Genomic DNA, 24,290 nt, shown 5'->3' with positions numbered 1-24,290 from the left:
CGGTCTGACCATTCGACCCAAACGGCCGGTCCATTCTATCAAAAAAAAAAAGAAATTAAAAAATTGAAAAACGATCAAAACCGTTCGAACGGTTTGAACAATTAACCGGCCGGTTCAGCAGTTTATTGACCAAAATCAATGATTTTGAAGAAAAAACGATTTTAGAGGAAAACGGAATCCGTCAGATGACCAGTTCCCAGTTTTTCTGGTCCAACTGTCCAGTCCGATCCGATTTTAAAAACCATGCTTCTTTAATAGAGGGCATCCGAGTGGGGTAGCCCTTCCCCCAAACCCCATGTCCCTACCCCCTGCAGCCAGGGACCAACCTAGCTGGTGTCACCTTCGGCGAAGGAAATGGATATTTTTCAAATAATATGCTTAATGCCATGTAGGAGAAAGTTTTTCATGGCATAATTGGCATTATAACATAGTAACAGACACGTGTCACAAGTGACAACTTTGCCACGCCAGCAAGTGCCTTCCTTGCGCTAGCCCCGTGACACATGTGCTTCGAGAATTCCATGCATTAGAATAGGGAATACGTCTCTCTCTCTCTCTGTTTCAACGGGGCCTACGATGAACTTAACGTCCAGCCATTGATCCAGAATTAAATTAAGGCAACAAGGCATAATTTAGCACCAATATACATCACAAATCTTGGCCCATCCCTACCTGAATATACAGTCGAATTAAAGGAAAGAGTAACACGGAATTTAGTGTATTGTGTATTTTGATCAGATGAATGCTACATGACTAAGCTAGTCCAATGGTCCAGGGCCCCTTCTCGAAGGTGGGGGGGTGAAAGGAGGTGGTAGATGGGACATGGGAGAATTATTAGGACTGAAGCACTTACAGTACTTCGATCGATGAACTTTGCTGGCATTTCAATGGAAGACTCTCTATTGATACCTGAAAAGCAGACTAACAGATCAGGAGACATTGGAAATTTGCCCTGAATTGATGAATGCTTTTAATGTACAAATTGAGTTGAAGCCTGGGGATTCGGTGGTACAACATTATTGATCCCCCATGTAACAATCTAAAATGGATACTATAGTGGTTTCCTTTCTGGATTGCCGTTCATCAGAACCCCATAATTTGCTGCTCTGGATGGAGGCCTACCAACTGCTTCCAGTAACCTACTGAATACTAGTTTCACAGGGATGCAAGTAACCGTCGTGGGTCCAGTCTCTTCTGGGTTGATCAGCCCATCCAGGTTATTTTTGCTTGCAAATTTTAGGTTCAAACCCTTGCTATGGTGTTTCTGCTCAATGGGAATTGAAGACAGGGTTCTTATTTTCTGGCTAGACAAGCTCACTTTCTTCAATAGCTTCTTTGGGGACTTCTTTTCTGTTATTGGAGGAGGCCGGCGAATCTGAGAGCAGCTCTTTTTCACCAACCTTGCCTTGTGACTTAAATAACCTAAATATGGTTTCTTGTACAATGACTTGTTTCCATGATCTAAAGGTGGACCAAGGGCAGCGGCTTCATTGCCTGCTTCATCATCCACTAATGCTGCTGAAAGCTTAGGGCGTGGGACACGATGCATGGCTGTTCTTCTGGCTGTTCTCCACACTGGTGGAAGTGCTGTATTTCCATCATTACCAAACAGTTCCTCACCAAAATCATCATTTGTAGGCAGAAGATCAGAGGATCCATTCTCTAACACTTCAATTTGGATAGGATGCCCTATAATTGCTTTCCCATTCAATTTGCTCATTAAAGATACCAAAGGTACATGCTCCCCTTGATAGCTTGTCTGTGTTTGAACCTTCAAATCCACATCAACCAAGTCCATACCATTGTGAAGACGATGACCAGCATACAATGGATCAAGGCACTCATCTGGTTCTTCCCAATACCCTCTAAGGGTGGAGTGAGATAACCCACTGGCCCTCCAAATCAAGTCTTCCTCTGAATCTGCTATGTCTGTATTGATTCTGCCAGGTTCTTTGGAAGCTGATTTTAAGGTTAATGGGTATTTTCTGCGATCAAATCCAACCATTTGTGATCGCAGAGAGTCCTCAATTAAATCATCCTCATCAGAGATATAATCTAACTCCTCATTTCTATGGTAAAGCCCCTGGTCTAATGCCTTCTGGTTGAAGTTTGTTCCCTTCCGTTCAATGTATGTTTCCTGAATGGATCCATAGTGACTCTTTCCATCCATAACCTCCATGGGCTTCTTGGATAAGTTGCGAAGATTCCGTTTTCCTTTCGATTGCCATTTGGATACCCCCACATCAGCAGCAACTGCACCATAATCATGGGATTGAAAGTGAGGCATGTGACCGTTGAGTGCTGTCTCACTGGGCTCCTCACTGCTCATGCTTCCCTGATGTCCTTGAACATGATAACCACCAGATGAAACATATCTACCAGAGTTTCGAGGTTCAGCCATCAGTGTCTGAGTAGCATCTGAACAAGCAAAAGATCAGAATTTGGTTGATAAAGGGACATAAATTGTAATGACTTAGACAGCAAAAAGAAAAGAGAATCAACTTAACCAAAAGAAAAATGGGAAAGGAGAAAACAAAAGCAAAAAGTTGTGAAAAACGACTGAGAAATTGCAGAAATAGGATAAAGGGATGCATCAAGGAAGTTCATTAAATATGTAATGAGATAGGAGGATCGATAAACTGTTCAGACTATTAACTTAATACGGTATATATGAATGAAATACTATTGTAAAGAGATTTATCCAGAAGTGGCATTTTTATTTATTTATTTTTTAGCAAAGGTAAAGTATAATTGTATTAATGTAAAGGTCCTTTGTACAAAGACATTGAGAAGCTGTACATAAAAAGCCAGAAGGACCTCAAAAAACTACAATCAGAAGTAACCTCTTTAAAGTCAGTAAGTATAGACAACCAATTTCTAACAAAACCTAAAGCCATATTTGATGATTTCTGCTTCAGTAGAGGGTTTGAGATAAAAAACCCTGCTATTCCTTTCTGTCCAAACCACCAACAAATTGCTAAGGGAATAGAAGACCAGCAAATCTTTCCTTTTTTAGTCATCCCTTGGATCTGCCAAGCCTCCAGGCAAGCTTTAACTGAGGCAGGCATACACCAACTTAACCTCAGACTACTTAAGAAGTGGTTCCAGATCTTTGAGACAAATTTGCAATGTAAAAACAGATGGTTGACTGATTCTGTATTCACACTGCAGAAGCTGCACCTCAGATCACTGCAGTTATAACCTTTCTTCACCAACATCTCTTTGGAGAGACACTTCTCTAAAGCTGCCACCCATACAAAAAACTTGACTTTTGAGGGCGCCACTGTCCCCCAAATGGCCCGGCTAGGGAAGAGGGCTTCAAAACCTCCCACCATGGAGCTGTAGAAAGATTTACTGAAAACTCCCCATTTCTGTTCCATTTACACACTAGAGAATCCTCGGATTGCAGATTCAAAACCTGAGACTGAAGCAAAGATAGGAGATTTCCAACCTGATGAATCTCCCAGTCATTGAAGCCCCTTCTAAAGGCTGGAACCCAGTATATAGCATTGTCCCTTATCACAAAAGTAACAGCTACCATTGCCTCTTTTTTTTTTTTTTTGATCAATAACTACCATTGCCTCTTTATCTTCTGCCAAACTGAACAGGGTGGGAAACAGCTCCTTAAGGTTACTCTCCCAGTCCAGGGATCCAACCAGAACCTGATCCTTCTCCCATTCCCTACTTTGAATCCGATTCCTCTTTTGAATAGGTTTGGATCTCTGCAGATTCCTTTCCACAGACTACACCAATAGGTCGCATGGGTGGACCACTACCCCAACCACTGTCAACCATCCCATATTTTTCTGCTATTACTTTCCTCCAAAGGTTGTCAGGTTCAGCAGCAAACTTCCACAGCCAACTTCCTAGCAAAGCTAGGTTGAAAGATTTTAAGCTCCTTATCCCCAACACCCCTTGAGATAAAGGGTTTACAAATCTGACCCCAGTTTACAAGATGGTATGTGTGAATCCTTCCACCCACAAAAAATCCCTCATCTTTTTTCTAAAACATCCACCACCTCTGAGGGGATTGAAAAAAGAGACATGAAGTATGTTGGCAAACTTGCCAAGGCACTCATAATGAGTGTTACCTTCCCACCTTTGGAGAGATACCTTGCTTTCCATGTAGCCAATTTCTGATCCACTCTTTCTATTATAGGGTTCCAAATAGCTTTAGAATTGCATTTGGCTCCCAATGGCAACCCCAAATAATTTAAAGGTAGCTGACCAACCTTGCAACCCAAAAAACCTGCCAGACCCTGGATGTTAGAGACCTCTCCCACTGCTATCATCTCACTTTTTGCTAGATTTACTTTCAAGCCTGACACAATCTCAAACCAGAATAGCAGGTACTTCAGATTCAGAACTTGCTCCTCTGAAGCCTTACAGAACAAGAGTGTACCATCATCAGCATATTGCGGAATTGGAATAGCAGTCCCATTGGGCTTCACCTGGAAGCCCTCCACCAGCTCCCTCTCCACAGCTATATCTACCATTTTGCTTAAACCTTCCATGACTATTAGAAAGAGAAGAGGAGACAAAGGGTCCCCTTGCCTCAAACCTCTGAACTGCTAAAATTTCCTTTAATTACTCAGTTTACAAGCACTGAGAATGTTGGAGTGGAAGGGCAAACTTTCATCCAACTTCTCCACTAAGAGCCGAAGTGCATTCTGTTCAATAAATAATCCAAGAGGACCAATTAACAAGGTCATAAGCCTTCTTTAAGTCAATTTTGCAGATTAGCCCACTTTCTCCACTTAACCTTGAGTCTATTAGTTCATTAGCTATGAGAATTACATCATGAATGTGCTTATTGTGGACAAGAGCCCCTTAGTACTTGAAGATCAAGGAATCCATCGCCTTTCTTAACCTGGTGGCCAGAAACTAGGATCTTGTAAACACTTCTAACCAAGCTGATTGGTCTAAAGTCTTTCAGCTCTGTAGTTCCTTTCTTTTTGGGGATGAGGGAAATAAAAGTTGCATTTAAGCTTCTCTCAATGGCTGCAGAATCATGGAATTCCTCCACAACCTTTAATAAATCAGCTTCAATGAGCTCCCAAATCTTCTTAAAAAACAGCATTGTGAAACCATCCGGGCCTGGTGCCTTCTCCCCTTCCATTTCTTTTAAAACCTTCTTTACATCTTCTTCTGAGAAGGGTTTTTCCAAGTCTGAAGCCTGCTGCTCAGATAAGCAGTCATAACCAACAAAGGCATCTGCTATGTCTTCCTTATTATTCACTGCCCTTCCTTCCGATTCCAGTTTTTTTATGGAATTAACCCTCTTTCTTGCATTGGCCACTGTTACGAGATTATAGGTTGTAATTATAGGCTGTAATTATGGAGTATTAGCCCAATTAGGAATAGCTTGATTATAGGAATTATTCTTGGAGGAGGTAGTTGATTTTCCTCCTATTTTAGTATCCACAAGGCTGTATATATATGTACTATTTTCTCAGTTGAAAAGGACATCAATTTCTTCCAATTCTTGTTCTATCACAGCCACCTTGTGGAAGAAAGCAGTATTGTTATCACCTGCTTTCAGCCACATTACTCGAGCTCTTTGCCTCCATTTGACTTCAGCTTGGTGCATCAGAGTATCCAACACCTTCTTAGCTGAGAGCCTTCTCCTCCTTTTCTCCTCATCCAAAGACCCACCCTCCTTTGCATCAATGTTAGCTATAATTTTCATACACTCTTCCCTTTTTTCCACCTCACTCTTCGAAAATACCTTCTGCCAAGCCTTAATTTTTCCTTTCAACCATTTTAGGCGCTGTTTGGATAGACTTCTACTTTTGTACTTTTAATAGTACCAAAATATAAAGTACATAAACTACTTTCGTGTTGGTATTTTTGCTGTGAAACCGTTTGGATAAAAAATTTGTAAAGTATGCTTTACAAAGCAGAACCATTTCCCGTTTTGTAAAAGCTCACTAGCAGTCATATGATTCAGCTAATTTTAAGTGACTGGTTTTGAGCAGTGGTCAACAATGGTGATTCCAACAAAGGCAGGCCGATGAATGGTGGAGCATGGCCCTGCTCCTTTCAAATTTGAAAACATGTGGTTGATGCATCCAGATTTTATTCGAAAAGTGGAGGATTGGTGGAAGGAGGAACTAAGAGGAATAAGGTGGGAAGGAATCAAATTCCATAAGAAATTGCAAAGATTAAGATCTAAAATAAAGGAGTGGAATAGGGATCATTTTGGAAGGTTAAAAGAAAGGAAACTGACTCTAATTTCCCAGATTGAAGAGTTGGACAATGTAGAAATTGAGAGAAATCTCCGTGCGGAAAAGAGGGATTTAAGATGGAAATCAAAAAAAGAATTGGAAGAAGTCCTCAAGAGAGAGGAAATATCTTGGAGACAAAAGTCAAGACAAAAATGGATAAAGGAAGGGGATGGGAATACACAATTCTTTCATGCGATCGCCAATGGAAGAAGGCGCAAAAATTCTGTGGCTAGGTTGGAAATCAATGGAGAGCTAATCTCAAATCAAGATGAAATTGCCAAAATCTTTGTACGTGGACCACTTTAAATCTCTTTATAGGAAACCTCTAGTGGATAGATTGAGATTTGAAGGTTTGGAGTGGCCTTTGCTAGATGAGGAGGCAGCAAATTGGCTCGAAAGAGATTTTGAGGAAGAAGAAATAAGAAAGGCAGTGTTCTCCATGAATAGGTCTAAAGCAGCAGGCCCAGATGGATTCACAATGGCTTTCTATCAGGATTGTTGGGAAGTGTTGAAAGATGATTTATTGGAAGTCTTTAAGGAATTCTTTAAATACACATGTTGTTAGCCCTGGAGTTAATGCGACTTTCTTGGCCTTGATTCCAAAGAAAGGTGATGCTAGCCATCCAAAGGATTTCCGACCCATTAGTCTAGTGACTAGTGTTTACAAGATAATTGCTAAAGTCCTATCATTGAGGATCAAAGTAATTCTCCCTTCCCTCATCAGTCAGTATCAAGGAGCTTTTGTTCAAGGGAGACAAATAGTTGATCAAATTCTAATAGCCAATGAATGTGTAGAGGAGATGAAGAGATCTAGGAAGGAAGGTTTTGTGTGCAAATTGGACTTAGAAAAGGCCTACGATATGGTGGATTGGGGTTTTTTAAAAGAAGTTCTGCATCAACGGGGGTTTGGGGAGAGATGGTGCAATTGGATGCTTGGGTGTGTACGATCTTGTCATTTTTCTATCCTTGTTAATGGAGTGGTAAAAGACTTCCTCCCAGCTTGTAGAGGGTTAAGGCAAGGTGGTCCCCTATCACCCTTCCTTTTTACTTTAGTGGCAGATGTCTTCAATAGACTTCTCTCTAAGGCAGATAGAGAAGATGAATTTAGGAGTTGGAGCGTGGGTAGAGACAATGTCCCACTTACTCATCTCCAATTTGCAGATGATATCATTATTTTTTGTGAAGGAGGAGACATTAGGAAAGTCGGGAGATTGAAAAATCTAATCAAGAAGTTTGAAAAAGTGTCAAATATGAAAATAAACTTGGACAAGAGTTGTATAGCAAGGATTAATATGGAGGGGATGGTCCTACATAGGATAGCAGATTGCTTAGAATGTCATATCACCCCATGGCCTCTGACCTACCTAGGGCTTCCCGTAGGTGCAAAATTAGAAGGAAAGTAGGTTTTGGAACCCAGTTATAGAAAGATGTAAAAAGAGATTGGCTACTTGGGAAGAGAAGTTACATATCTTTGGGAGGTAGGATCACTTTGATAAAATCTACTCTGGCTAGCCTACCCATCTACTTTCTCTCTGTCTTTAGGATTCCACCAAGAGAAGAAAAGAAATTAGAAAAAATTATGAGGGATTTTCTTTGGGAGCCAAGAGAGACTAGAAAGGACCACTTAATAAAATGAGAGGTTGTGTGTAAAAGAAAGGAAGAAGGTGGTTTAGGTCTAGGGAATGTAAGGAAGAAGAATACAGCTCTGTTAGGGAAATGGTTATGGAGATGGCCTCTTGAGAGAGAAAATTTGTGGGTTGAAGTAGTGGCAAGCATACATGGTAGATTGGAGAATGGCTGGGACGTTGGTGTATCGCATAGGGCTACCTTGGCAGCACTTTGGAAGGCAATTCATAGCCTCCTCCCTCAGTTTCTCAGGTACGTCAAGTATGATGTTGGCTCAAGGAATTTAATTCGATTCTTGGAAGACACTTGGTTTGGTGACCGGCCTTTAAAGGAGGTTTTTCCTTCTTTATATTCTATTTCGTTGTATAAAAATAAGGTCATTTCAAATTTTTTGGTTCTTCCTTCTTTGCCTTTGAGTCTTAATTGGGATCTCGGATTTCGTAGGGGTTTGAGGGATGAGGAAGCAACTTGTCTGTTAGAGCTTCTCCTTCTCCTTGATAGTGTTTGCTTAGACCTTTCTTGTCCAGATGGAAGAATTTGGTTCCCAAGTTCTAAAGGTTCCTTTTCTTGTGCCTCCTTTTTTAAAGCTCTTTGTCAGTCCTCTTCCTCTTTGTACGCAGGATTGGAGACTCCTTGTCCAGCAACTCTTCTAAGGACCAGTGGGGAATGGAGACTCCTTAAAGGCAGAATTGTACGCAGCCCTACAAGGTGTACAGATTGCAAGAATAGGATTGGAAAATTTGGTGATAGAAGGGACTCCAAGGTGGTGGTGGGTTGGCTAAAAAAACCCAGATTCAATGATCTAGGCTTACAGAAATGAATTGAAGAAATTCAAATGGTTAACACATGGAGGTAACTAGGGAACAGTTGTACTGGGCCCAATTGTAAATTTATGATGTTTCTGTATTAACGAGTGAGGCTGCACCTCGCACCTCATTTTGGGATGCTTGTAACGAATTATTTATCATTTGCTTCTAATGAAATCATATGAATTTTATCTATCAAAAAAAAAATAGTGGAGCAAATGGAGAAAAAAAAAACATTCAAAAACGAGAAAAGATGAAACTGGAACCCATAGTTGTTAAGGCGACACCTAGGCGCTAAGCGATTTTTAGAAGTCACCTCGCCCAACGCCTAGGTGTTTTTGTATTAGGCGCTCACCCAAATATATGCAATACTATTTTTTTGAATGTGCATATGTATTATATCATTTTTATTGGTTTGTTTTATCTTATTACAATACACCTGTTGTATATTATCATTTTTTATTAAAGTAATTCTCTTTTACTTTAATAAAAGAGAAGAGAAAACGATGACGGGAAGTTTCCAAATAGTCCAAGAACTCTTGGTACGTTTTTTCCTTCTTCTTCTTCTTCTTCTTTTGGGATGAAACAGGGGCTCCGCCTCCTCCTCCTTCTTCATCTTCTTTTGGGATGAAACAAGGGCTCCGCCTCCTCCTCCTCCTCCATTTTTTTAGCCTGAAACAGGGTCTCCTACTAACTTATGTTGTGAACGAAACCGGGGATCCGCCCCCTTATTTTTCACTCTTTTTTTATCTTCAATCCCCCCCCCCCTTTTTTTTGGCCTGGATGCCAGCTATGGCATTTTATGTTTTATTCGAATGATTTTATTGCTAATAGCTAACATACAGGTATTTTGGTTAGTATAAAAAACCAATAACATAACCCTTTCTTTGAAGCAAGTCGTTTGTGTTAATTCTTTCCAGGAAAATTTCCCAACAAAAACTACCAACCCAAGGAGGAATGGGTTTGCTCCAAATCTCTTTAACAGGGAATGACAGCCCAAGCGGAGTAGTAGGTTGGACTAATGTCTCAAAAACGAAGCACAAGAGAAAGAGTCAGATGAAGAAGAGGTCCAGATTCTGGTGTCTCTGTTACTGGGGTTCAAGAAAACATTTTCAAGGATGGTTAGCCAAGATGACATACACCCCAAATCTGTATCCCTTATTGCCCTTCTCAACCCCAAATTCCACCCAAATCTAGAAGAATCAGAAGGAACTAAGGAGGAAATGGGTTCATTTTTCAAATCTGACAAAGCAAACAATGACGAAAATTGGTCTTTTAGGGGTAGGTCCCCAACCCAAATTTGCTCCCAGAATTTTATTCGATTATTGGAGTTCAAATCGTACCTGATCCAAGGGGAGAAAACTGGAAGCAAATCATGAATGGCTTTCCACGGGGATGCGGCAATAGTCCTTGCCAAAATTCCAGAATCCCAGTCATTCTCTTCCAGCCCATGTATGCTAACCACAATCTTTGTCCACAGTTTGTCCCTTTCCAATGGGAATCTCCACAACCATTTCCCCAATAATGCCATGTTCCTTTTCCTGATATTCCCAATCCCAAGCCCCCCTAGCTTCTTGCTCCTATTTACCACTTCCCACCTCACCCTATGGTCTTTCTTCTCCACTCCTGGTTCCAATAAAAAATCCTTCATTAATTTTCCACCCTGTTGGAGACCTTTGTAGGAATCTTCTTGAACACTGACATGAAGTAAACAAGAATGTTAGAAAGGGTAGACCTAATCAAGGTGATTCTCCCCCCAAGAGAAATATAAATTTTCCTTCAAGAAGCAAGCCTTTTCCCAAATCTCTCTACTACCGAGTTCCAAAAGCTTTCATTCTTGGGGTTATCTCCGAGGGGGAGGCCCAAATAAGTGATAGGCCACTCCAAAATAGCACAACCTAACACACCTGCACAATCACTTACTTCCCTTTCCTCCAAATTCACTCCCACAACACAACTCTTATTGAAGTTCACTTTAAGATTAGACAACTACTCAAAGAGTTGTATTGTCAATTTTAGGTTTCTGATCCATCTTATATCCCCACCCTCACAAAATAAGATTGTGTCATCTGCAACTGCAAGTGTGCAAGTGGTACTTCCCCCCTTCCAACTCTCCATCCTCTTATTAAGTCTCTAGAATCGGCTTTATGTATCAGTCTCCCCAGGACATCTGCAATCAGAGTAAAGAGAAAGGGGGAGAGCGGATCACCTTGTCTTATTCCTCTCATGGCCGAAAAGAAATCCACCACAGTTCCATTCACCAATATCGAGTAATGGCAACTCCTAATACAACCCCAGATCCATCTACACCATTTGTCTCCAAAGCCAATACTTTTCATTACCTCCATCAAGAAGGACCAGTCAACTAGGTCATAAGCCTTCTCTAAGTCTAGTTTGCAAACCACTCCCTTTTTCTTGGATTTCCTAAAATTCTCTAAGCTCTCATTTGCAATCAAAATTTGATCAGTGATCTGCCTTCCCTTCACAAAAGCTCCTTGATTGGGTGTGATAATGGCTAGAAGAACTTTCTTAATTCTTAGAGATAAGACTTTTGCAATTATCTTGTACATACTATTCACCAAACTAATCGGCCTGAAATCTCTTGGTTGTAATGCCTCTTTCTTCTTAGGGACCAATGAAATGAATGTGGAGTTTAAACCCGGATTAATGATTCCCCACCTGTTAAACTCTTCAAAAACCAACACTAGGTCCTTCTTCACAATATCCCAACAATCTTGATAAAATGCCATTGTAAATCCATATGGGCCTGGAGCTTTCGTTCTATCCATTGAAAATGTTTCTTCCTTTATCTCCTCTAAGTCAAAGTTTTTCTCTAACCCCACTCTGGTTTCTAAACTAAGAGTTGGCCATTCCAGCCCCACCACCCAAATCCTCTCATTTAGAGGCCTTCCAAAAATTGATTTAAAATGGATTGCAAAAGCCTCTGCAATTTCTGTTGGTTGGGAGAGAACAGCTCCATCAACTTCTAGCTTAGAAATGATATTATTCCTTCTTCTAGTGTTTACCATAGAGTGAAAAAATCTAGTGTTTCTATCTCCCCCCTTTAACCATTTACATCTAGACTTTTGTCTCCAACTTATCTCTTCCTGCAATAAGAGATCCTCCAACTGCTTTCTAACCCTCCATCTCAATTCTCTGTCCAAAAGAACCCCTTTCCTCCTTCAAGTCCAGTTCCTCAATCTGCTCCATTAAAATCTTCTTTCTTTCCTCCACTCTTCCAAATTCCAAACGGTTCCACTCCTTTATTTGAGACTTTTGGAATTGAATCTTTCTGTGGAATCTCATCTCCCATTCAACTAATGGATTGTGTTGTTCCCACCATTCTCTGATCTTCTCTATGAATCCCGGATGGATCAACCACATATTTTCAAACCTAAAGGGAGCAGGTCCACCTCCTCTTAAGTCCTCCTTACACAACACTATAGGCCAATGGTCTGAAGTGAGTCTAGGGAGTGCTCTAGAATTTAGGTTCCCCCAATGCTCCTCCCAATCTGTTGAGAACAAGAACCTATCTAACTTAGAGCAGATTGGGTTAGATTGAAAGTTGGACCAAGTGTAGATATTGCTTTGGATCGGGAATTCCTTAAGCTCAAAAGTATCCACAAATTGATTGAAATTTCTCAGGTTGGTTGTCACTCTCTGTCTGGGATTGTTGGTTTCCTCTATGAATCTTACTACATTAAAGTCCCCCCCCACACACCAAGGTCCTTCCCATAGACCCCTAATATCGCTCAAATTCTTTCCATAACCTCTTCCTCTTCTTATAGTCATTGGAGCCATATACGTTTGTTAGTACCCATTCAAAACCATCTTCCACCTGCCTGAATTTCATAGAAATTGAATGATCCCCTATCAATTCTTCCAGACCTACCACCACATCATCTTTTCGCAATGTTATGATCCCACCCGAGGCTCCCCAAGATGGAGTAGCCACCCATTTTATCCCTTTAGAACTCCAGACACTTCTTGCCCATCTACTATCAAAGTCCATTCTCTTGGACTCCTGGATTAACAGCACATCCGGGATTGAACTTCCTAATCACTTCTTTGATAGTTGCTCTCTTCCTTGCATTACCCAATCCCCTCACATTCCAGCTTAGAATTCTCATCTCAACTTTAGAATTTAACCCTAAAGAACCACTAGATATCTATTTGAATCCTTTCCTTCTATCCCCTCTCACACCAAACTTCTTATCCCCCTCGATATCTCTTTTTAATCTCTCCACTTCACTCAATTTTCTTTTCTTAATCTTGCTCTCCTCCTTTCTTTTTATTAGGGAAGCTTTTAGATCATTTGGATTCTTCAATTTACACCCCAACTTTCCAACAACTTCAGCTATCGAATCATCCTTCCTAGTCTCCTTCCCTCTTTCATTTATGTTCTATCCAATAACTAGTCCTCTCCTCCATTCTAACCTCCTCCTCCTCATTGCACACCTGCTCAGACCCATTTGTAACTCTCCTTTGTAGCTCATTTTTCTCGATTTCACCCATTATGCTCTCAATGATTCCCCATATTCTTTCTTCCCTTAAAGTTCCCTCCATCCTCACCTCTCCCCCCTTCTTTCCTTAAGGACTCAGTGTGGCCTCCTTCTCATGGGCTTCTGAGACTGGATTGGGAATGGAATTGGGATCATAGGGTTAGTAGGGTTAGTAGCAAAAGCTAAATGAACAGGGTTAGTAGGGTTACCTGGGTTCAGCTAGGCAAAGGGAATTGGGATCGTAAGCGAACAGATGGTTGTCAAGCCCTGTGTGTCAAAATTGGAGTTTTCTGTCTCCTCGTTTTGGAGGGAAATATTCCCCGTCATTTTGTTTTCACAACGACTGCTCCCCTTACTTGATTGTTTACCATTTTGTGATGTATTCTTGCTCAGTTCTGGGTTAACGTAAGCTAACACCTCGGTTTTCCGTACAGCACTAGCACTTGGGAGAGGCTTTTCCAATTCTGGGCACCAGAATTGCCCCCACCTCTTTGATTGTGAGTCTCTCAGTTTTCAGCCTCTGTGTTGTGCATCCCTGCCTCCTTGTTCCCTTCTTGTTCTCCCACCATATCTCCATGGAATAGGCAATCCAAGTTTAGGGACTCCTTGTTATGATCCTCTTGAGATCCTTCATCTTCCAGGCTTCCGAAACTTGAAATGTCATTTGAACTCTCCTCCTCAAAGTCACTGTATGAACCACAACTTATCCACCCTTGGTCTTCTACATCCCTCTCTTCTTTCTTATCCCTCAAATAGCGCAGATTAAGGCAATCTGCTGCGCTACTTTCCTGTTCCTCAACACCCAGTCGAGGGACCCAACACAGAGATCGAATTTCTCTCTCTATTCGGCATTTTTTCTTTTGTTTCAGTTCGGCCAGGGCTGCTTTGGAAGATGATAGATGAGATTTTTCATCTATCATCTCCCTCTTTCTTTCCCGACCCACATGACAACTTAAAGTGTCACGTGGGCCTCTAAGAGTGTTAAAAGGTTTGCTATCAGGCTCACCCAATCTTCGAACCGGCTCAGAGTGTGCGCCTTGGTTAATACCATCTGAACCCAAACCCCTTCATGCCACATCAGCATAGGACTGTAGACCATAGCCAAAAGTCTTTAGTTCAAAAAAATTGGAATTAATTGCTTTAAATGGAGTGCTTTGGGACTGGTTAACCTCCTGCGACTGTTCCCCTTCTTTTTTCACTGTACCAGTCTTCTCCTTCAGCCCCTGAAAGCCATGTGTACTCCAACCGGCCACCTCAGCATCCCCCCTTTCAGTTGTTCGTCTTCCCCAAAGCGACGCCTCAGCTTATGAGGCAATCCAAACTTTGTACCAGGCACCATCCGAGCATATCTTAATCGAATGAGGCACTTGTTCTGGTTTCAATCCTGCAACTCTAAGTTCTACTGCTCGCAAGCTCCTCTGGTTTATCTCCAATACTACTTCACCCAAGGTTTTTGCTATTTTTTCCAAAGTTGTTCCGTTCCAGAGGTGAAATGGAAGTCCAAGCAACTTAATCCGATAGCTACCTTCTTCTAGTACGATTTCATTACAGATTGGGACCCATTTTTGTATCTGTACCAATCCGCCATCGATCTGTATCGTGTTAAAGCTCCACTTCTGAACATCAACTTCCAGGATAGCTTTCTTCTCAGAGAAAGGCAATATTATAACATCACCTTCCAGCTTTAACTTTTGTGCCACTGCATCTAGGATTTTTGTCCAACCCTTTACTTTCCTTTCAACCGTTAGAACCATTCTGTGCTCCCAACTTTTCCTCCCTTCTTCAACTGTTAATCTCCAACATACGGTTGAGCTTGCTACCGTAACTTCTTGACAAACAGGGGCCTGGTCCAGGTTGGTATTAGGTAACCACTGGGAGGAGGAGTTACTTCCCTTCGGTGATTCTTCTGCTACCTCACTCTCAACTTTCAAGAGGAAAGATTAAAGACTACCAGCAAAGGAGGGCCACCCTTGTTTCCTCAGACCTTCAGGCACGCAAATCCTTTACTTTCCTTTCAACCGTTAGAACCATTATGTGCTCCCAACTTTTCCTCCCTTCTTCAACTGTTAATCTCCGACGTACGGTTGAGCTTGCTACCGTAACTTCTTGACAAACAGGGGTCTGGTCCAGGTTGGTATTAGGTAACCACTGGGAGGAGGAGTTACTTCCCTTCGGTGATTCTTCTGCTACCTCACTCTCAACTTTCAAGAGGAAAGATTAAAGACTACCAGCAAAGGAGGCCCACCCTTGTTTCCTCAGACCTTCAGGCACGCAAATCATCTGCTTTTTATTAATGCTAAAGTGTTGTGGAACTGTGAAAAACCAGCCTCTCCCGTTCCTCTTCAGAACCGCTTCGTATCTTTTTCCAGAGTAGCCGAAAGAATTTTTCCACCCTTCTGCCTTGATGGAGTTAACTGTTCCATCTACGAAGCCTTTCAGCCAGAAACAGGCTTCCTTTGGTAAAAGGATCGTAGCCCTACTACCTTCCCTGACTTTCAGGTACTCTTTACCCCTTGCTCGTCCCTGCTCGAATATGAATCTCTTCGTTTCAATGCTCAGTTCCTTTCTCCACCTCCCCGCCAGCCTAAAACTTTCCTCCACCGCCATCATGGGAAGCTAAACACTTTGGATATTCTGCAGTGCTTCTCCAGTTTCATGTTTGGAGCTTCCATTCCAAAACCTTATTAATCGGAATCTTTATCATAGAGCAGAATGACTTGTAGAAGGGGTATATATTTTATACTTTCAAATTCCATCGCCTAGGCGACTGAGTGCTATGTGGTCACCTAGGCTTGCCCAGGCGCCTTGACAACTATGCCGGAACCCATACATGTGATTCCGATGAAGTAGTAGTATCGCCAACAGATTGTGCTTCCGATAGTGATTCCCAGTGGGTTTGGTGGTCAGAGATAGGTGACAGCAGAGCAAGAACCGACGGCAGCAAGAAGGTCTAGGGCTTGAAGGCAACAAGCAAATGGGGAGTCTTCGGTCGAGGGGTTTTGTCGAATTGGAGGTCTCACATGAGTAATAAAAGTTGATTTTGTGTTTTTGGGGGTTTTTATGTTTTTAAAAAGTATGAAAGTATAAGAAGAAATTATGCCATCCAAACAGTATGTAGTGCTTTTTGTACTTTTGTACTTTAGTACTTTATAAAAGTCTATCCAAACAAGGCCTTAGTTTTTTGAAGAAGATATGGCTGGCTGAACATTCAGACCACCACCTTTTAACATTTGCCACCAAATCCACTGAGTCTAACCAGCAATGCTCCAGCCTGAAAGGATTGGGGTTCATTTTCACATTTTACTATAATGCTTCCTTCAGCCTTTTCTTTGTTTTTTTCCTTTTTTGATAAGTAACAATCAAAAGCATTTAGTATGACGATTCCAACCAACCAACCATAGGATGGTTTTGCTTGGACCTTCATAAGAAACAACCTAGAACTGTACCATATACTGTTTTCACCAACAATCCCTAGTCCAAGCTTTTCATCTTCACATCACAGGTAAATACTACGTTGCAAAATCTGGAAAAAATAAAATTTAGCAAGTTGTTTCCAGTGAATCAGTTTGCCTCTCATGTCTGCATATCTATGGTGAATCAGGTATTTTCCAGTTAAGTCTTTCATCTTGTAAGTCTTTACCTGATATTTGCATTCTAGGGATAATGGCTGATGAAGACAATGATATAATTAATTTCTCTTCAAAGTCTCAATATCAGAGAGCCAAATTACTTGTCACATTTTTGTGTATATATTCTGTTTATGTTTTATTACTAAAAACTTCAGTACTGATCAAAAAATTTGAAGCATAGGGCTAAAAGCATCAATATTATGTTGCATGTATAGTATCTTTCAGATAATTGGCACATCAGAAGAGGAAAAAGGGATTAGCAGTTAAGTTTTTCCAAGGACAATGAACTTCCAAAGAGATTCCGGGGATGGGTTTCACATGAATTAGTGTCCTTCATGCAGTACCTTGCAAGGAACGGAAAAATGAGGTCACTGGCTATTTTGAACAATGTTAGCAAAAACAAGGCATTGAGAAATGAATAGCAGTATAACATTGGAAAAAGAAAATAGCCCCCAAGTGAATATCCAACAGAAATCTATTTTGTAAATGAATATAGTTGAATATCACTCAGAACTAGATGTTAAAGGGTTAAAGGAGTGAATGAATTATAGCATTCCAAATAAAGAAAACTTTAACATGAACAATAAAATATAACTTAGAATCCCACTATAGGTGAGAAGCACAATTCTTTTCTTTTTTTTTTTTTGTTGATACAGACAAGAAGGAAAAAACCTAGCGTAACAAGGCTCTACCCCACATGTCCGTAGCACATATGTAGTCCAGAGCCCAAGGAAACTATCAACCAATTCAAAGTAAAGACAAATCTTGAGTAAACTTATCAAAAAAAAAAAAAAAAAACCTCAAGTAACAAGAAATGCATCAAGAAAAGTTAAAATTTAACCTGCAAGAACAGTAGTCCCATCATCCATGCCTGGATTCAGATAATCCCACTCATCATCATCATCATCATCATCATCCATCGACCCTAAAGAATCATTTTCTTCTGTCAAGGAACCAGGGTGTATTTGGCAGTTATCCATTCCAAACAGGGTGGGTGATGTATGTATCTGGTCTGGGATAAAATCTATATGATCAAAACATTCATTTGAGTCACCTGGCACATAAACATACCTGCTCCTCTTTGCCCCACAAGTAAGTCCTGTCTGCTCCTTTTCTCCTTGCACAGAAACAGGACCAGTAGTACCATCAGACTGTAAAGCATGAGGCACTTGTAATTTTACACTACTCTGTAATACTTGAACAAGAGGCCGGCGTCTATCACGTCTCTTTACAATGGATTCTTCAGTCAGGCCTCCTTGGGACCTTTTCCTTTTAATGGCCAAAGAATTCTTAATGTTACTGATATAATTAAAACCCCCCATACTATGACTACTACTAGGAAGACCATTATCCTGATGATTGACTGAAGTAATTTTACAAGGACCCTCAGAAATTGAATGCTTTCTCTTTGATGGGACAATTCTGAGCCCAAAGTCCTGCAACCCTCTCATGCGAGGGATGGCTTCAGAATTATCATCTTCCCAGTTTGGTTGTTTCCCCTGCCTGACCTTTTGCACAAAAGAAGGGTGGCCTATGCTCTCATCCTGTATTTTGAGAACTCCAGGTTTTGCATGATCACTTCCCAAGTTTTCTGCAGCCTCTTTTTTTGGAGCACCGGGTATTTTTCTGATTGGAGAAGCAACACCTAATTTCTGCTGTCTCTTCTCCAACAGCTGCTTCTCAAGTTCAAGGGCATGAAGAATGGCATCTTCTCGGCGTGCATACTTTTCTCTTTTTTTTATAGGAATGCCCTGTGCGGATTCAGCCCTTTCAATACAATCATCAAACTCCCCACAGCGAAATGCCTTTACACGCTTGGATTTCTCTAAATTGTACCAATCCCTGGAAAGATGAGGCCAACAATCAAGCTGAGTGAATTGAGTGAAATTGCTGAAATGTTAATCACGAAATAAAACAACAAATGATGAAAGACGAATAAAACCAAAGTGACAACATAACTTTATGGTAAGTAGGATAAGTGGTAAGGGAAACTGAGTCAGGTTTTGACAGGATAAGTAGCATGATGATCAACATTGTACATGTATTTATAAATTTTAAAAGAAACAAAATGTCTCAAAAAGCCAATTGGCTCAATTGGTTAGAGTGTCATGTTATTAACCTGAAGGTTGTATCATACTCATAGTAGGTTCAGGTCCTACATAGGCTGAACTGTTTAAGTTGAAAACATCAGAGCTAAAATCAACAATGTAATAAGTCAATTATTCCAACATTAAATTCAAGGTTAGTTCATCAAACCATAGCAATAAGAAGCAGCACTTGGATTCAGGCAAAGAATAAAAAAGAGAAGCCTAGTGCACGAGGCTCCCACCAATGCGAGGTCTGGTTAGGGACAGATATATGAAGTCTTAACCCTGCAGATACACAGAGACACTGCTTTAAAGATTTGAAGCCTGGTCACACTGGAGCAACCCAACCATTGTGCCAAGGCCCACCCTCAGGGTTCAGGCAATGAAGAAAAATGAGCCTCACCTATGCACTTAGGCATGGCTTTTAAAATGCAGAACTACCATTAAGCATTTTTCAAGAAGGGCTGTCCATACCCTCAAGAAGGGCTGTCAATACCCACAAGGATATTGATATTCTAGAAGCTATAGGAGCTTCCTAAGTTTAATTATTAGGAAATGACCCTAGTCTTGAATTTCTGTTTTATTTAAAAAAAAAAAAAGGTATAACTGAGAATACCCCAAACTTGCAGTCAAGAACTAGAGCAGAAACCAACAATTCAATTTTTATTGGAAACAGTGCTTTATTAATTATTATACAAGTAATATGATGAAAGGGTATTACTATAAACCCCATAATACCCAAGATAGCCATAGCTACCCCTCCACAAATAGACAGCATATTATGTCCCAAATTCCTCATTTTTTGCTCCACAGAGACCTGAACAATTGTGCTACGTTTGCTCCTTGTTTGGCTAACATGTCTGCCAGTGCCATGCCATTAGCTTACCTTCTTGTCCATTGGAATGTTGCTCACTCCTGCGCTATCTTTCGAATTTCCCTCACCATCCGTCTGTATTGCCACAGGCTTGGACTGTTGTTCACTATTAAGCAGTTTACTAAAAATTGGGAATCTCCTTCCACAATGAGATCCTTGAAATTTAAAGCCTTCCCCAGCTTGAGTCCTTGATGGGCAGCAAAAAGTTCAGCTTTTAAAGAGTTCCCTTGTCAAATAGGTCCTGACTCCACCTTAATACGAAGCCAACATTAAGCAGTTACAATTTAAAGACTTAAAAATGCCCAACCTCCCTGGGCTTTGCTGTTACTCCCATCAAAATTCAGTTTTATTGTAGGAAAGGGTAGAACTGCCTGGGATGCAGAGATTGCATTTCTTGCAGTTGAGGAAACTGCTACATGAGATCGCCTCTTAATCCTCCATATGAGACCAAGACCGCCCTCTTATGATATCTTCTATTGAGAACATGTCAAAGCAAGGGAGAGTCTTTACACAACATGCCACTCTCAGCCTCTATTAGAATTTCTTTATTGTGGTATTCTTCCTTGAAAATCCCCACTTTTCTCTCTTCCCATACTACCCATATTACTGCTGCCCCAACACATCTTCCAAAGTATCTTCCCACGCCATTTTGAAGGCCTAAAAATATGTCTCATCAAAGAGTCATCCCACAACCAAAAAGAGAAAGACATACACCCGATTGTTAGAAGTGTAGGGACAGGATACTAGCAAATGAAAGGAAGTTTCACCAGTAGCATTACAAAAGAGACACACATGAAGCAAAAGCAACTGCTAGGCCTTCTCTTTTGCAAAACCTCACAAGTGTTAATCTTCAAGTGAAACCTCCCAACAAAATGCTTTTACTTTGGGTGGCATAGGACCGCCTCTCCAAATGGCTTTTACTGGAAGCCCTGAGAGATAGGGGTGCAAGTCAGGTTAGCCTAAGTTAATAATTTACACTGTTTCCAGCTCGGGCTTCAGGTTGGGCCCATTGAAATTTTGACAAAATCCTAACCCTAACCCACAAAAGTTGCACCCCTACTGAGAGAGGATGAAAAGAGGGCAGAAGATCAAAAAGCAAGCACGCAAAAAAGGCCAGAAGAAGAAGGGCCCAAACTCTTTGGTCAAGGATATTGGGGTTATAGATCTACAGCAAGTAGGGCTCACAGTCCCTAATAACCCTTCTAAAAACAAGATCCCAACAGACCCCAGAGTCAGAGATGGTAGCACAATGGGATGCAGGCAAATTTTTATGGGTGGAAATTGAGAAATCAAAGAAATTTCGCCCCACTAAAGATCTTCCCAAAAGCTTATTTTAGCCCCTGAAGAAGTGTCAAATCTAATATTCTCTTTATGAAAATTTAAGTGATGGAATGTATGGAGAAGTAAGCATCACTTATTCTAACTTCCATCACACATCAATCTTATGCAATATGAGTTATAAGTTGCAAAACTATAAGGAAATAGAGATAAAGGGAAATGTTCTAAAAGACTAAAACTCAAATGATGCATACAAAATAAGGAAAGCTTAGCATCAAAACCTTGGGTATCAAATACCTGATCCATCAGTACCATAGTTGTCAAGGCAACACCTAGACGTCTAGGTGCTTTTGGGGGCTTGCCTTGCCCAATCACCATGGCATTTATATATTAACTCTTCAAGTTTTACAATTTTCTAATATTTTTATATTTTGAGTTTATCATATTAAGATAAGATCGATACACTGAATCGTTCTTTTTATTTCTTTCATAAAATAATATATTTTTATTAGTTTCATATGTCGATAGGGTTTTTTGATAGCTATTCAAAGACTGAAGAAATGAGGATAGTTATTCAAACTTTCAAGTCTTTGATGCCCCCTCTAGCCTGTAATTCTTCTTCTTCTCTTTTTCTGGAGCAAAAACAGGGGTTCCTCTTCTTTTTTTTTTATCAGAAACGATAACTTCATTAGAGATAAGTTAAACAGAAATACAGAATTCAACCCTTATTAGAAAAGGTTGATCCAATAAACATCAAACATTACAGCACTGCCCAATAAAGATTCTCCCTTACAGTCCCTTGTTTTGCTAGGGCGTCAGCAGGGGTTCCTCTTCTTTTAGTTTTTCTTTTTCTTTTTTACAAAAGCAGGGGCTCCACCCCCTCTTTTACTCTGGAGCAAAAACAGAGGCTCAGCTCCACCCCTGGAACAAAAAAAAATAGGGTCTCTGCTCCTTTTTCTTCTTCTTATGGAACAAAAAACAGGGTCTTCACCCCTTGTTCTCCATCATTTCTGAGGTTTTTATTCATGCTTTCTTTTTTCTATGACAATAACAGGGGCTCCACCACTTCTTTTACTCATATTTCTATGACAAGAGCAGGGGCTCAGACCCTTGTTGTTCTGTCTTTTTTCTGAACATTAAGCAGCGCCTAGGTAGGCACCTAGGCGATTAAGCACTCCCTTGTTGCCTAGTTTCGCCTTGGCGCCTTGAAAACTATGATCAGTACAAGATTTCTGTAAGAGGGAAGGGCTCATTTTTCCAAATGATGCAGAGCCAGACCTACTCATCAGTAGTTAAATGCTTGCAAGTTTGATTAAGAATATCCGTTAAGTTCACTTTCTAGTTTCTTCATGTTTAAATCAAATATATTATTTCATTGGTACATTATATTCTGTCTCACTTCACATTCACAAGATAACAAAGACAAAAAAAATGTAACCCTAAAGTCCGTTACACAACTCTAAGAAATACAAAAGAAATTTTCTTGAAAATTAACAACAACAAAAAAACTTTTAGATAGTTAAATTCAACATAGCATTTTATTTTATTTTTTGATGAATGTTAAGTACAACATAGCATTCGCTATCAGCTATTCAGCTTAACAGAGCATGATCAAGCATGCAGTTTAGTTACCTCAAACCAGTTAGCCAACAAAAACCAGTTACCTCAAACCTTGTTAATAACAATTCAGCAAAGGTAAGCCATCAATATGGAAATGATACAAAGGAAAACATCCCCAAAACTAACAAATAGAGAAGGGGCAAATAGGGAGAAACAAACTTACACACTGGCATCCTCCCTTCCAAGAAGCTTGACCGGCGTTCCTGATCTGGGAGACATCAGATGAGAAGCTGAGAGCTCATTCTCGCCGAGTATTCTACCCGGCCACCAAGACCCATTCCTCCGACGAACCCAAACGATGGTGCCAACGCTGCAATCAACCCCACCCGATCCTTCCGAAATCCCCATCCCACTCTCCCTATCACTCTTCTCTCTCTCTTTCTCCCACCCCCCTCTCCTCTCCAAACAAAAACAAAAATATATAAAAAATAATTTAAGAAAAAATAAACTATTAGAATCGAAACAGATACCAACGCCGTTAATGGCGACTGATCAGGGGAGGATCATCTGACTGGCCTGGTCAGCCTCCAGCAGATGAGAGCGCGAAATCGTAACGTCGGCAAGATATCAGAAAACCGCCATTGTTGGTGGAAGGTGCTGGTCCGGAGTCTCTTAGGGTTTCCATTCAAATCCAATGAAAAATATACATTTCTAGGGTTTCTAAGGTGTTTCATTGACGGCAGTCCCTCTCAGTAGATGTTTTTCTTTTTTTTATTTCGATTTGCAGAAGCAGAACATATGGATCGGAACGGGTGTTGTCTCCCCAGTCTCTCTATGCCTGATTTGAACGAAGTAACGATTAACGAATAGTTGCTTTTCTCTCTCTCTCTCTACGATACGAGACGAGACGAAACGAGAACTGCACAGTTGCTTTAGAAGAACTCTTCTAGTTCTCTCTTCATTCCTAAGTTATGTTTTTAACTCACGAGAATATTGTGATATCGTTAAATTCTCGCGCCTTAGAAATACATAACGAGGATGTTATGAACACTGAACAGTGTCTGTGCACTGCCGTTGCACGGCGGGAGCTCAGCTCTCAAAATTTTTAGCTATTTTAGGACTCCGGACCGGACCGGACATCTCTCTCTCGGGCTCGGCTGTAAAGAGCGAGCGGGACATAGAAACCTCTAGGGTTATTTTGGCCATTTCCTCGTTCGTACTTACGAATGCTATGTGCCCTCTCTCGATGTTCATGCGTCATGCGTGATGCGTAGACGTTTGTATGAATAAAATTAGGGAAATTTTCACTTTACTCTCAACTTTGGGGTAGTGTCAAGTTACTATTTGAACTTTTAAACATGTCAAATATTAAGCTGGTCCCGCTGTTAATCATCCTCAATTATTTGTTGAAAATATCAAAATTACTCTCTAAAAAAAATACTATTCATTGTCTTCTACCTTAAATACATAACGAGGATGTTATGAACACTGAACAAAGTCTGTGCATTGTCGTTGCATGGCGGGAGCTCAGCTCTCAAAATTTTTAGCTATTTTAGGACTCTGGACCAGACCGGACATCTCTCTCTCTCAGGCTTGGCTGTAAAGAGCGAGCGGGACACAGAAACCTCTAGGGTTATTTTGGCCATTTCCTCATTTGTACTTACGAATGCTATGTGCCCTCTCTCGACGTTCATGCGTCAT

The 24,290-nt window shown here is 40.7% G+C and overlaps 1 protein-coding gene across 1 annotated transcript; it reads right to left on the bottom strand.

Moving 5' to 3' along the window:
* Window positions 1–644: 644 nt before the first annotated feature.
* Window positions 645–23,716, bottom strand: LOC104612853 (uncharacterized protein At1g51745). Its single transcript, XM_010280462.3, has 3 exons — window positions 22,813–23,716; window positions 17,632–18,632; window positions 645–2,418 (listed from the first exon to the last, which is right to left on the bottom strand). Exons 1-3 carry the CDS (start codon window positions 22,995–22,997, stop codon window positions 1,052–1,054), a joined length of 2,553 nt encoding a protein of 850 aa, XP_010278764.1. The 5' UTR covers window positions 22,998–23,716; the 3' UTR covers window positions 645–1,051.
* Between the last annotated feature and the right edge of the window lie 574 nt (window positions 23,717–24,290).

This window comes from Nelumbo nucifera, chromosome 3 (genome assembly GCF_055504915.1).
Source record: "Nelumbo nucifera cultivar China Antique chromosome 3, China Antique-T2T, whole genome shotgun sequence".
NCBI classification, from domain to species: domain Eukaryota; kingdom Viridiplantae; phylum Streptophyta; class Magnoliopsida; order Proteales; family Nelumbonaceae; genus Nelumbo; species Nelumbo nucifera.
Note: the sequence above shows the minus strand (reverse complement) of the source record. Positions and strands in the feature narration are given on the sequence as shown.